Raw genomic sequence first — 14,856 nt, 5'->3', positions numbered from 1 at the left:
CTGTGGAGTGCAAATTGTCATGAAGCCAATTTAATATAACTGCTTCCTTTATGCTGAAAGGATTCACTAGGGACCTCTCTGTTTCCATACAGGAAATAAAGCCTGTTGTGTCTGAACAAAAACTAAGAAATATTTTTCTTTTTCTTTCTATAATGCAGAATACTGTAAAACAAAAAAAAAGCTGTAGAACAGGAAATGTGGCTAATCATACAAATTCTATATTTAGTTCTAGAAAATATTAGTAAAGTATCAGTAAAACAAGTCAGAAGATAACTTGCAGGTAGTGGTAAACATCTTTATATAGAACAGAAATTTGGAGCACGGAGGCATAAACACTTAATGGTTTATTAATGTTTGTTTTATAAAAGCAACCTCAGTTTCCTCACTGGGTTACTTATACATTTCTCTACTCTTGACCACCAATAATTCTCAGGATTCTCAAAGGCTTTTACATAAACATGTAGTTTTCTGTTCCCCATTTATAGTAAATATTGTTGACTGCAAAATTCTAAAGAAGTAAGTTGTCATTCATCAAACAATTCGCCCGAGGTAGACAGATTTGGGATATTTCTCCTTAAGAGTCGGCCACTGAACAATGAAGTAATCGGAGAGGTGAAACAGAATCTTTCCGGACAGGGATAAATGTTCCACTCGGCAGATGCTTTCAACGTAGACAATGATCACTTTCTTTATTCCTAGTATCCCAAGGAGAAGGGCAGATATACAGATAGGAACACATGTTCCTGGTCCGTTACATAACACCTTGAAAAAAAAAAAGTTGAAGGTCAAATAAAAACACAGAGTACTGCTCTAATTTTAAATGAAAAACAGTCCAATATTAGGGAGGATTTTTTTATTATGCTAAGTCTTGAGCGATTCCTTGTTAAGATCTGGCCTGTAGCAAACTCGTGCAGTTAGAAGCCAGGTGGGGCTGTGTTGTCGGCTCTCCTGCTTACCAACTGTGTGAGTTGGGACAAATCAGTCCACTTCTCTGCACCTGGGTGGCCTGCCCTGCACCACAGGACGTGTGCGCACAGTGCCCGGTGCTCAGCCAGCACCCACGGGATGGGTGCGTGTTGCTCTTCTCCGACTGCTTTGTGGATCTTGAATGTCACACAAACATATGGAAAACAGATAAAATGAGTTGTGATTCACTGTTTTCTCATATATTGACTTGTTCGTGTTGATTTTTTAAAGTAATCTAATTCATAGTTGGAGGACTGACATGTTAAGATATAGGAGAAAATGTCTTTAAATGACTAATTATGTAGAATATTTTTGTTGGAGGTAGAATCACTGTAGGAGTTCAATCCAACACATGGGATATTCGAGAGAAGGTTACTAAAGGAATGAGATTTTCCCTCAAGAGAATTTAATCCACATTTGTGGTCCCGAGAGTTTTAATGCTTTTGACTTCTGCTAATTTTTATAGAAAGCCACTGATTAAAAACAATTTAGTTGGTGAACCTAATGAGAGAAATAAAAATTTAACTCATAGAGTAACTGCAAAGAATTTTTATAAGTTTTTTAAGAAAATGAAGGGAAAGCTATTACACAGAATTGTTGGTAAGATAATTTACTATTATTTTCAGAGGAGAAAAAGCATTTTGCACAACATCTCAATCATATGCTCGTGCTGACTGAATTAGTACAATCTAATAAAGCATTTTTTACTCCACAAGTCATAAAACAGGAGATCCGTGGTTGTCTACACACGCCTACTGGGTATTACCTACAATGTCACATGATCGCTCCAGCACAAGGCCCACAAAACTTATCAGACATCAGAGAATCTTAGAGATGAAAGGGTCCCCAGAAATATTGTCTAACCATCACAGCATTGCAGGGACCTTCCCCAACAGATGTCTGTTGGGGCTGTGAGACAAGGTGAGGGATATAACGGTTTGGTAAAGGTCATGTGAACTAAGCCCCGCCCTTCCTGGAGGCAGGACCACCTGGAACACCATTCACAGAGCTTTGGAATCAGAGACAGTAGCCTGTTTCAGGTAGGAACCAATCCTTTTTAGTCTCCCTTAGCTCCCACCTACGAGTTAAATCCCCTGCCTGTCTTTTATGAAGAACTTTTGTTCAGACTTTCTCCTGAAGTACCAGCTACTAAGCTGCTCTCCAGGCCAGTGCTCTTTAATCCCCACTGAGTTGCCCCTATAACCTTTCCTCATAGACCCTCAGTGGAGCATAACAAAATGGGACAGGGAGTCTGGGGTTAAACAAGCTGTGTACTAGCTCTGTGACCTTGGACGACGGTAATCGTAATTACCACCTCAGCTCTCACTACCACTATTTATCAACAACACATCGTGGTCAGGTACTGTACTGAACATTTGACATGTATTCTTTTAGTTAATCTTCACAGCAATCATTTGAGGCAAGCTTTCATATCCCTTTTTGCAGAATAGGAATCTGAGGCACAGAGAGACTGGGCCAGCTGACTGAACACACACCTAGTCCAGACTAGATGACCTTTCCTGTTAGCTCCAGGATTTGATCATTCTTTGAGTCTCATTTGTTTCTAGTTTTGTCTGAAGCCTAAGTTACAAGATTGTTCTGAATCCTTTCAGGATTTAGAATTCTAAAAATCCTATTAATGCAAGGTTTCTCTAATAACGGCACTATTGACATTTTGGACCGGATTTTTTTCCTTGTGGGGCCAGTCCTGTGCATCGTAGAATGTTTAGCAGTATCCCTGGCCTCTACCCACAATACTCCAGTAGCCAAGAAGATGAAGAATGTCTCCAGGCGTTGCCAACTCTCCAGGAGAGAACCACTGTGTTCATGTATTCCCTAATCCTTGGATTATCTGTGTTGCTTTTCTCAATTTTTTTTCCCATAGTACAGAACAAAATAAAACCTACAGCTAAAAGATAATATAAAGGTTGCATGTTGGATCTTGAATGTCACAAAAATATTTTCATGTTTGTTGCCTTTAAAAAAAATATACATATCCACATGTGTTCCCTTCAGTGTCTGATCGGCCTGCTATACACAAGCTGTGAATACATTAATAGAGATGTCTGGATACAAGAGGGGAAGCGACTGGGCACTGGTGGGAGATGCTTTAATAACCTGCCATAGATCAGAGGCAAAAGGTAAAAGTGGAAATTAAAGGTATTTTGTTTATCTCTGTTGTATCTCTATTTTGAGGTACCTTACTACGAAAGTCCCAGAAACAATAAAATCACAAAACCCTAAACCAAGTATATAAAAAAAAAATCTTAAGGAAAACTTAGGCAAAGGAAAGCTTCTTTTAATTAACCACAGGTTTTTAACTCTGAGTTTTACAGTAGCCTGGGCAAAAATTTAAAAATTGGGGATTATGGAGTTTCTATTATTTCATGGAGCATACCAAAGAGACTTATTCCAAGCACTAAACAAACTAGAATTTACTGAGATAGCCTGGGTAAAGACTTTAAACAATATAATGGTTGAAGTTGTCTTTGTAATTTTATAAAAAACACAGAAATACTCTTCATATTTCTATTTCTTACAACATAAGTTCTCAGTAAACGTGGGTGCACTGCTCTTACTAACTCTCTACCTCACTACTTTGTAAGCTCCTTATAAGCAGGGTCAATTTCTAGGACAATCTATGTTTTGAACCTGGAACAAAATAGGCACTCACTAATTCTGCTGAAAGGAAGGAAGGAAAAGCATTGAAGGATAAGGGAGGAGGGAATCCTTTACCTATCATATATGAAGTCAAACGTTCGCTCTGTCAGACTTGGCCCTGTTTGTAGCTGTATCGTACACATTTATCATGAACATAATGGCTGTGACTGACAACTTAAAACTTTTTTACTATCTCAGATCCATCGCCTTTTCCTCGGGGGAACCACCGTATCCCTTGCTCTCAACTTAAATGTTTGAATAGAGTTGACTCCACGCTCAACTATAAGGAGAGGACATATGACTCCAGTCTGACCAGGTAGATCATCGAATTGCCCTGGCCAAAGTCATCCGTTCAGGGAAGAGCATATAACCCAGTGAGAAACCGCAAGACGTAGTGGGACATTGGTTGGGGCTACTGAGAGAGCAGTACCTTTTCTGTTGTACTGGCACCTAGGAGAATGTGGACCTGGCAATGGTAACATCTATCTTGCCACCATGTGGAGGGCTTGAGAATGAAGCCATCACAAAGCAGAAGAGAGCAGAGCTGAGAGATGAAGACAAGCCAGGTCCCAAAGATAGCATTTAAGATCCATGAATCCAGCTGTGCCTGAAGGAAACCAGATCTACCCCTAGACTTGCCAGGTATGTGAGGGAATATATTCCATTTTTGCTTAAGCCAGTTTGAATCAGGACTTCTGTCATTAGCAATAAAAAGCATCCTGACACAGCCCTTTATTTTGTCTAACTCCCTGACTAAGCCCCGACTGTCTGCAGTGCCAACCGGTAGGTGTTCATACGTGCCTGTTGGATGAATTAGCAAATCAATAAACTTCTCTGAGAGCAGGAAATCTAAGAGATGTACTAAAGATAATATAAATTATGGGTCTAGAAAACTGCAAGAGGTCAGGGCTAAAATAAACATGAAGTCATGAGGCTAGATGAGCCCGATCGAGGATCAAGAAGAGTTACAAGAGGACTGTTGTTCTGTAGATTTGGGTCACCACAGGTCAAGTCCTGTTGGCTGAGACACGACATCGGCATGCACGAAAAGACAAATTTAACTAGGGTAGTCTGAACTTAATTCGTAGCCTAGTAGGAACCCCATACACAGAATACGGGCCAAGACCTTTGGGGTCCTGGGTTGGTTTGAAAGTCAGAGACCATAAAGTTGAGGGTGATCCAAGCATATGAAGGTGAGATTGAAAGCCAGATGCAGAGTCCAACTAGTCTGTAATCTAAAGAGACTGGACAGAAAAGCGGAGCCCAACTCTGAGACACTGGCCTGAAAACCAGACTTTTGGACACCAGCCTCTGGCTGGTGGAGGAGGAGGCTGGAGAGAGCTAACAAACTGAGGAACCCAGCTGCAGGCAAGGTTTTACTGAGCTTCCAGGGCCATGCAAGAAGCTGGAGAACTAGAGCCCACTGTCAAAGCTGAGCTGGCTTGGGAAGACAGTCTCTATGGAGGTCACAGGTTCTGTCAAAACCAACACTTCCATATATAGGATATTGGTTCCATTATGTAGACAGGTAAAAGTGGAGATGAGGAAGGCAGTAACCACTGAGATGTAGAACTACTCAGGAGTCACAGCAAGAGCCTTACAGGGGCTTCCCTGGTGGCGCAGTGGTTGAGAGTCCGCCTGCCGATGCAGGGGACATGGGTTCGTGTCCTGGTCTGGGAAGATTCCACATGCCGCGGAGCGGCTGGGCCCGTGAGCCATGGCCGCTGAGCCTGCGCATCTAGAGCCTGTGCTCTGCAACGGGAGAGGCCGCGACAGTGAGAGGCCCGCGTACCGCAAAAATAAATAAATAAATAAAAATAAAGAAGCCTTATAGGTAAGTTGCTTAACAATGCATCCTTCTTTTTTTTTCTTTGTTTGTATTTTATTGAAACCCTTTATTTATTAATTTATTTTTTAACATCTTTATTGGAGTGCAATTGCTTTACAACGTTGTTTTAGTTTCTATTGTATAATAAAGTGAAACAGCTATACGTATACATATATCCCCATATCCCATCCCTTTTGCATCTCTCTCCCACCCTCCCTATCCCACCCCTCTAGGTGGTTACAAAGCACCGAGCTGAACTCCCTGTGCTCTGTAGCTGCTTCCCACTAGCTATCTACCTTACATTTGATAGTGTATATATGTCAATGCTACTCGCTCACTTCGTCCCAGCTTACCCTTCCCCCATACCGTGTCCTCAAGTCCATTCTCTACGTCTGCATCTTTATTCCTGTCCTGCCCCTAGGTTCATCAGAACCTTTTTTTTTTTTTTTTTTTAAGATTCCATACATGTGTTAGCATACGGTATTAGTTGTTCTCTTTATGACTTCACTCTGTATGACAGACTCTAGGTCCATCCACCTCACTACAAATAACTCAATTTCCTTTCCCTTTATGGCTGAGTAATATTCCATTGTATATATGTGCCACATCTTCTTTATCCATTCATCTGTCGATGGACACCTAGGTAGCTTCCATGTCCTGGCTATTGTAAATAGTGCTGCAATGAACATTGTGGTACATGACTCTTTTTGAATTATGCTTTTTTCAGAGTATATGCCCAGTAGTAGGATTGCTGGGTCATATGGTAGTTCTATTTTTAGTTTTTTAAGGAACCTCCATACTGTTCTCCATAGTGGCTATACCAATTCACATTCCCACCAGCAGTGCAAGAGGCTTCCCTTTTCTCCACACCCTCTCCAGCATTTATTGCTTGTAGATTTTTTGATGATGGCCATTCTGACCAGTGTGAGGTGATACCTCATTGCAGTTTTGATTTTTTTTTTTAACATCTTTATTGGGGTATAATTGCTTTACAATGGTGTGTTAGTTTCTGCTTTACAACACAGTGAATCAGCCATACATATACACATGTTCCCATATCTCCTCCCTCTTGCATCTCCCTCCCTCTCACCCTCCCCATCCCACCCCTCCAGGCGGTCACAAAGCACTGAGCTGATATCCCTGTGCTATGCGGCCGCTTCCCACTAGCTATCTACCTTACGTTTGGTAGTGTATATATGTACATGCCTCTCTCTCGCTCTGTCACAGCTCACCCTTCCCCCTCTCCATATCCTCAAGTCCATTCTCTAGTAGGTCTGTGTCTTTATTCCTGTCTTACCCCTAGGTCCTTCATGACATTTTTTTCTTAAATTCCATATATATGTGTTAGCATATGGTATTTGTCTCTCTTTCTGACTTACTTCACTCTGTATGACAGACTCTAGGTCTATCCACCTCATTACAAATAGCTCAATTTCGTTTCTTTTTATGGCTGAGTAATATTCCATTGTATATATGTGCCACATCTTCTTTATCCATTCATCCGATGATGGGCACTTAGGTTGTTTCCATCTCTGGGCTATTGTAAATAAAGCTACAATGAACATTTTGGTACATGACTCTTTTTGAATTTTGGTTTTCTCAGGGTATATGCCCAGTAGTGGGATTGCTGGGTCATATGGTAGTTCTATTTTTAGTTTTTTAAGGAACCTCCATACTGTTCTCCATAGTGGCTGCACCAATTCACATTCTCACCAGCAGTGCAAGAGTGTTCCCTTTTCTCCACATCCTCTCCAGCATTTATTGTTTCTAGATTTTTTGATGATGGCCATTCTGACTGGTATGAGGTGATATCTCATTGTAGTTTTGATTTTCATTTCTCTAATGATTAGTGATGTTGAGCATCCTTTCATGTGTTTGTTGGCAATCTGTATATCTGCTTTGAAAAAATGTCTATTTACATCTTCTGCCCATTTTTGGATTGGGTTGTTTGTTTTTTTGATATTGCGCTGCATGAGCTGCTTGTATATTTTGGAGATTAATCCTTTGTCAGTTGCTTTGTTTGCAAATATTTTCCCCCATTCTGAGGGTTGTCTTTTTGTCTTGTTTATGTTTTCCTTTGCTGTGCAAAAGCTTTTAAGTTTCATTAGGTCCTATTTGTTTATTTTTGTTTTTATTTCCATTTCTCTATGAGATGAGTCAAAAAGGATCTTGCTGTGATTTATGACAGAGTGTTCTTCCTATGTTTTCCTCTAAGAGTTTTATACTGTCTAGCCTTACATTTAGGTCTCTAATCCATTTTGAGTTTATTTTTGTGTATTGTGTTAGGGAGTGTTCTAATTTCATTCTTTTACATGTAGCTGTCCAGTTTTCCCAGCACCACTTATTGAAGAGGCTGTCTTGTCTCCAGTGTATATTCTTGCCTCCTTTATCAAAAATAAGGTGACCATATGTGCGTGCGTTTACCTCTGGGCTTTCTATCCTGTTCCATTAATCTATATTTCTGTTTTTGTACCAGTACCATACTGTCTTGATTACTGTAGTACAATCTGAAGTCAGGAAGCCTGATTCCTCCAGCCCCATTTTTCTTTCTCAAGATTGCTTTGGCTATTTGAGGTCTCTTGTGTTTCCATACAAATTGTGAAATTTTTTGTTCTAGTTCTGTGAAAAATGCCAGTGGTAGTTTGATAGGGATTGCATTGAATCTGTAGATTGCTTTGGGTAGTATAGTCATTTTCACAATGTTAATTCTTCCAATCCAAGAACATGGTATATCTCTCCATCTGTTTGTATCATCTTTAATATCTTTCATCAGTGTCTTATAATTTTCTGCATACAGGTCTTTTGTCTCCTTAGGTAGGTTTATTCCTAGGTATGTTATTCTTTTTGTTGCAATGGTAAATGAGAGTGTTTCCTTAATTTCTCTTTCAGATTCTTCATCAATAGTGTATAGGAATGCAAGAGATTTCTGTGCATTAATTTTGTATCCTGGTACTTTACCAAATTCATTGATTAGCTCTAGTAGTTTTCTGGTAGCATCTTTAGGGTTCTCTATGTATAGTATCATGTCATCTGTAAACAGTGACAGTTTTAGTTCTTCTTTTCCAATTTGGATTCCTTTTATTTCTTTTACTTCTCTGACTGCTGTGGCTAAAACTTCCAAAACTATGTTGGATAACAGCTGTGAGAGTGGGCAACCGTGTCTTTTTCCTGATCTTAGATGAAATGGTTTCAGTTTTTCACCATTGAGAATGATATTGGCTGTGGGTTTGTCATATATAGCCTTTATTATGTTGGGGTAAGTTCCCTCTATGCCTACTTTCTGGAGAGTTTTTATCATAAATGGGTGTTGAATTTTATCAAAAGCCTTTTCTGCATCTATTGAGATGATTATATGGATTTTATCCTTCAATTTGCTAATATGGTGTATCACATTGATTGATTTGCGTATATTGAAGAATCCTTGCATTCCTGGGATAAACCCCACTTGATCATGGTATATGATCCTTTTAATGTGCTGTTGGATTCTGTTTGCTAGTATTTTGTTGAGGATTTTTGCATCTATGTTCATCAGTGATATTGGTCTGTAGTTTTCTTTCTTTGTGACATCTTTGGTTTTGGTATCAGGGAGATGGTGGTCTCATAGAATGAGTTTGGGAGTATTCCTCCCTCTGCTATATTTTTGAAGCGTTTGAGAAAGATAGGTGTTAGCGCTTCTCTAAATGTTTCACAGAATTCACCTGTGAAGCCATCTGGTCCTGGGCTTTTGTTTGTTGGAAGATTTTTAATCACAGTTTCAATTTCAGTGCTTGTGATTGGTCTCTTTATATTTTCTATTTCTCCCTGGTTCAGGCTTTGAAAGTTGTGCTTTTCTAAGGATTTGTCCATTTCTTCCAGGTTGTCCATTTTATTGGCATATAGTGGCTTGTAGTACTCCCTCATGATTCGTTGTATTTCTGCAGTGTCAGTTGTTACTTCTCCTTTTTCATTTCTAATTCTATTGATTTGAGTCTTCTCCCTTTTTTCTTGACGAGTCTGGCTAGTGGTTTATCAATTTTGTTTATCTTCTCAAAGAACCAGCTTTTAGTTTTATTGATCTTTGCTATTGTTTATTTCTTTTTTATTTCTGATCTGATCTTTATGATTTCTTTCCTTCTGCTAACTTTGGTGTTATTTTGTTCTTCTTTCTCTAACTTCTTTAGGTGTAAGGTTAGGTTGTTTGAGATTTTTCTTGTTTCTTGAGGTAGGACTCTACTCCTATAAACTTGCCTCTTAAAACTGCTTTTGCTGCATCCCATAGGTTTTGGGTCATTGTGTTTTCACTGTCATTTGTTTCTAGGTATTTTTTTATTTCCTCTTTGATTTCTTCAGTGATCTCTTGGTTATTTAGTAGTGTATTGTTTAGCCTCCATGTGTTTGTATTTTTTACAGTTTTTTTTCCTGTAATTGATATCTAGTCTCATAGCATTGTGGTCGGAAAAGAGACTTGATATGATTTAAATTTTCTTAAATTTACCGAGGCTTGATTGTGATCTATCCTGGAGAATGTTTCATGAGCACTTCAGAAGAAAGTGTATTAGGTTGTTTTTGGATAGAATGTCCTATAAATATCAATTAAGTATATCTTGTTTAATGTGTCATTTAAAGCTTGTGTTCCTTATTTATTTTCATTTTGGATGATCTGTCCATTGGTGAAAGTGGGGTGTTAAAGTCCTGTACTATGATTGTGTTACTGTCGATTTCCCCTTTTATGGCTGTTAGCATTTGCCTTATGTATTGAGGTGCTCATATGTTGGGTGCATAAATATTTACAATTGTTATATCTTCTTCTTGGATTGATCCCTTGATCATTATGTAGTGTCCATGTCTCTTGTAACATTCTTTATTTTAAAGTCTATTTTATCTGACATGAGTATTGCTAGTCCAGCTTTCTTTGATTTCCATTTGCATGGAATATCCTTTTCCATCCCCTCACTTTCAGTCTGTATGTGTCCCTAGGTCTGAAGTAGGTCTCTTGTAGACAGCATATATATGGGTCTTGTTTTTGTATCCTTTCAGTGAGCCTGTGTCTTTTGGTTGGAGCATTTAATCCATTCACGTTTAAGGTAATTATCAATACGTATGTTCCTATGACCATTTTCTTAATTGTTTTGGGTTTGTTTTTGTAGGTCCTTTTCTTCTCTTATGTTTCCCACTTAGAGAGGTTCCTTCAGCCTTTGTTGTAGAGCTGTTTTGGTGGTGCTGAATTCTCTTAGCTTTTGCTTGTCTGTAAAGCTTTTGATTTCTCCATCAAATCTGAATGAGATCCTTGCTGGGTAGAGTAATCTTGGTTGTAGGTTCTTCTCTTTCATCACTTTAAATATGTCATGCCACTCTCTTCTGGCCTGTACAGTTTCCGCTGAGAAATCAGCTGTTAACCTTATGGGAGTTCCCTTGTATGTTATTTGTCACTTTTCTCTTGCTGTTTCAATAATTTTTCTTTGTCTTTAATTTTTGCCAATTTGATTACTGTGTGTCTCGGTGTGTTTCTCCTTGGGTGTAACCTGTATGGTACTCTCTGTGCTTCCTGGACTTGGGTGGCTATTTCCTTTCCTATGTTAGGGACGTTTTCGACTATAATCTCTTCAAATATTTTCTCGGGTCCTTTCTCTCTCTCTTCTCCTTCTGGGACCCCTATAATGTGAATGTCGATATGTTTAATGTTGTCTCAGAGGTCTCTGAGACTGTCCTCAATTCTTTTCATTCCTTTTTCTTTTATTCTGCTCTGCAGTAGTTATTTACACTATTTTCTCTTCCAGTCACTTATCCGTTCTTCTGCTTCAGTTATTCTGCTATTGATTCCTTCTAGAGAATTTTAAAATTTCATTTATTGTGTTGCTCATCATTGTTTGTTTACTCTTTAGTTCTTCTAGGTCCTTGTTAAACGTTTCTTTTATTTTCTCCATTCTGTTTCCAAGATTTTGTATATCTTTTCTATCATTACTCTGAATTCTTTTTCAGGTAGACTGTCTATTTCCTCTTCATTTGTTTGGTCTGGTGGGTTTTTACCTTCCTCCTTCATCTTCTACATATTTCTCTGTCTTCCCATTTTGCCTAACTTACTGTGTTTGGGGTCTGCTTTTCACAGGCTGCAGGTCTGTAGTTACCATTGTTTTTGGTGTCTGCCCCAAGTGGATAAGGTTGGTTCAGTGGCTTGTGTAGGCTTCTGGGTGGAGGGGACTGGTGTCTGTGTTCTGTTGGGTGGGGCTAGATCTTGTCCTTCTGGTGGGCAGGGCTGTGTCTGGTGATGTGTTTTGGCTGTCTGTGAACTTAGTATGATTTTAGGCAGCCTCTTTGCTAATGGGTGGGGCTGTGTTACTGTCTTGCTAGTTGTTTGGCATGGGGTGTCCAGCACTGGAGCTTGCTGGTCGTTGAGTGCGGCTGGGTCTGAGCATTGAGACAGAGATCTCTAGGAGAGCTCTCGCCGATTGATATTACATGGGGCCGGGAAGTCTCTGGTGGTCCAATGTCCTGAACTCAGCTCTCCCACCTCAGAGGCTCAGGCCTGACAACAGCCTGGAGCACCAAGACCCTCTCAGCCACACAGCTCAGAATAAAAGGGAGAAGAAAAGAAAGAAAAAAAAATGTTTTAATAAAATAATTAAAATAAAAAGATAAAAAAATTATTAAAATAAAAAAGGTAAAAAACATTTAAAAAAAAAAGAAGAGAGAAACCAAACCCATAAACAAATCGACCAATGATAACAAGCACTAAAAACTATACTAAGATAAACATAAAAGTCAGAAACAAGTCAGTCGCAGACAACAAACTCCAAGTCTACAGTTGCTCCCAAAGTCCACCGCCTCAATTTTGGGTTGCTTCGTTGTCTATTCAGGTATTCCACAGATGCAGGGTACCTCAAGTTGACTGTGGGGACTTAATCCACTGCTCCTGAGGCTGCACGGACAGATTCCCCTTTCTCTTCTTTGTTCGCACAGCTTCTGGGGTTCAGCTTCGGTTTTGGCTCCACCTCTGCATGTAGGTTACCCTCAGACATCTGTTCCCATCCAAACAGGACAGGGTTAAAGGAGCGGCTGACTAGCGGGCTCTGGCTCACTCACACCAAGGAGAGGGAGGGGTATGGTAGTTATAATTGGAATGCGGGGCAAGCCTGCTGCGTCAGCATGACGTTGCAACAGCCTGAGGCATGCCGTGTATCCTCCCGGGGAAGTTGTCCCTGAATCACGGGACCCTGGCAGTGGCAGGCTGCACAGGCTCCTGGCGGGGGTGGGGGGCAGGGGGTTGTGGTTAGTGACCTGTGCTTGCACTCAGGATTCTTGGTGGCTGCAGCAGCAGCCTTAGCATCTCATGCCCATCTCTGGTGTCCGTGCTGAGAGCCGCGGCTCATGCCCATCTCTGGAGCTTGTTTAGGCAGTGCTCTGAATACCCTCTCCTCTTGCACCCTGAAACAATGGTCTCTTGCCTCTTAGGCAGGTCCAGACTTTTTCCCGGACTCCCTCCCGGCTAGCTGTGGCATACTAGCCCCCTTCAGGCTGTGTTCACGCAGCCAACCCCAGTCCTCTCCCTGGGATCCGACCTCCGAAGCCCGAGCCTCAGCTCCCAGCCCTCACCCATCCCGGTGGGCGAGGAGACAAGCCTCTCGGGCTGGTGAGTGCTGATCTGCACCGATCCTCTGTGCGGGAATCTCTCCACTTTGCCCTCCACACCCCTGTTGATGCACTCTCCTCCGTGGCTCCGAAGCTTCCCCCACCCACCCGCTCCCCGTCTCCACCAGTGAAGGGGCTTCCTAGTGTGTGGAAACTTTTCCACCTTCATAGCTCCCTCCCAGAGGTGCAGGTCCCGTCCCTATTCTTTTGTCTCTATTTTTTCTTTCTTCTTTTGCCCTACCCAGGTACATGGGGATTTTCTTGCCTTTTGGGAAGTCTGAGGTCTTCTGCCAGCATTCACTAGGTGTTCTGTAGGATCTGTTCCACATTTAGGTGTATTTTTGATGTATTTATGGGGAGGAAGGTGATCTCATCTTATTCCTCCGCTATTTTGAAGGTCCTCCCTCTTCTTTTTAAAATTTTTATTTATTTATTTATTTAGGCTGTGTTGGGTCTTCGTTGCTGCATGTGGGCTTTCTCTAGTTGTGGCGAGCAGGGGCTATGCTTCGTTGCAGTGTGCGGGCTTCTCATTGTGGTAGCTTCTCTTGTTGCAGGGCACAGGCTCTAGGTGTGCGGGCTTCAGTCATTGTGGCACGCGGGCTCAGTGGTTGTGGCTCGTGGGCTCTAGAGCTCAGGCTCAGTAGTTGTGGCGCATGGGCTTAGCTGCTCTGCAGCATGTGGGATCTTCCTGGACCAGGGCTCGAACCCATGTCCCCTGCTTTGGCAGGCAGATTCTTGACCACTGCGCCACCAGGGAAGCCCAAAAATGTATCCTTCTTATTTTAGAAAATAAGAAAACCACAAAGTCACTTGCCTTAGCCGACAGAGACAAAATCTTCAGATTTGGGTAAGAGAAGGGTAATGAAAACCCCAGAGATGCCTACTTCTGTGAATCACTGAGCTAAAATACGGGGAGGGGAAGATGAGCATGAGAGAGGGAAAGCTCAGATAGGAGCTGGGTGAGCTAGGGCTGGGAAAGGCTTACAGAATGGAACGAATGATCTATACGTGAACATAAAGACTGCGGGAACGAACTGGTGGTGAGAGGGGAACTGATGATATAGAAAAAGTGAGTTCTTTCAACACCAGGAGAAAAGAGTAAGAATTCAGAGTATTTAGTTTGAGATTGGTTTGGGAAAAAATGTACCTTCTGAGAACATGACAAAGGATAAAAACGGTGGCACAGGAAGTTTGCCCTCAACAGATTTTTCTTTCAATATTTATAACTTTCCAGCTCAATGTGAAAAGCGCGGAAAAGCAAAAAGAAGATTATAATCCTTCTAATTTCATCAATCTGTTAACATTTTGGTGTATTATCTTCACATACACATTTATATTTCACTATAAAATATGTTCACGTATGCACATATATAATCTGAGAGCTTATATATAAATATTGTAAAGTGTTTTTTTGAAGTGTTGTTATATTTTCGTGTGTTGTGGAAAATTTTTTAAATTCATGATTTTTAATGACTGCATATATTTAATCCTATGGATATCTCATAATTCATCTAACTATTCCTTTATTGTTGGAAATTCGGGCTGACTCCTTTTATTGCTATTCTAAATCATGCTGTTATGAACATTTTTGTATACAAATCTGTGACCCCTAAGGTTTTAATTTTGCATTGAACTGTGTTCCAGAGTTCTTGCTGAGTGAGAAGTCAGAAGAAACAGCTTCAAGGACTTAAGGAAGTTGTAGAAAGTTTAATAAAACAACTGTCCTGAGTTGGGGATGGGCCATGTGGCCTTTAGTTTTGTTTTGTTTTTGTTCCTGTGTGGAAACTGAGTGATTT

At 40.7% G+C, this 14,856-nt stretch overlaps 1 protein-coding gene across 1 annotated transcript in view; it reads right to left on the bottom strand.

Annotated features, from left to right (window-relative positions):
* Positions 1-335: 335 nt before the first annotated feature.
* ALG14 (ALG14 UDP-N-acetylglucosaminyltransferase subunit) overlaps positions 336-14,856 on the bottom strand; it is a 104,535-nt gene continuing 90,014 nt past the window's right edge. The window contains exon 4 of the mRNA XM_082677620.1: positions 336-762. Coding sequence (XP_082533746.1) covers positions 532-762 — 231 coding nt within the window. The 3' untranslated portion in view covers positions 336-531. The remainder of the gene's footprint in view (positions 763-14,856) is intronic.

Source organism: Grampus griseus, assembly GCF_964374135.1.
Source record: "Grampus griseus genome assembly, chromosome: 1".
Classification (NCBI taxonomy): Eukaryota; Metazoa; Chordata; class Mammalia; order Artiodactyla; family Delphinidae; genus Grampus; species Grampus griseus.
This window is presented reverse-complemented; position numbering and strand designations above follow the sequence as displayed.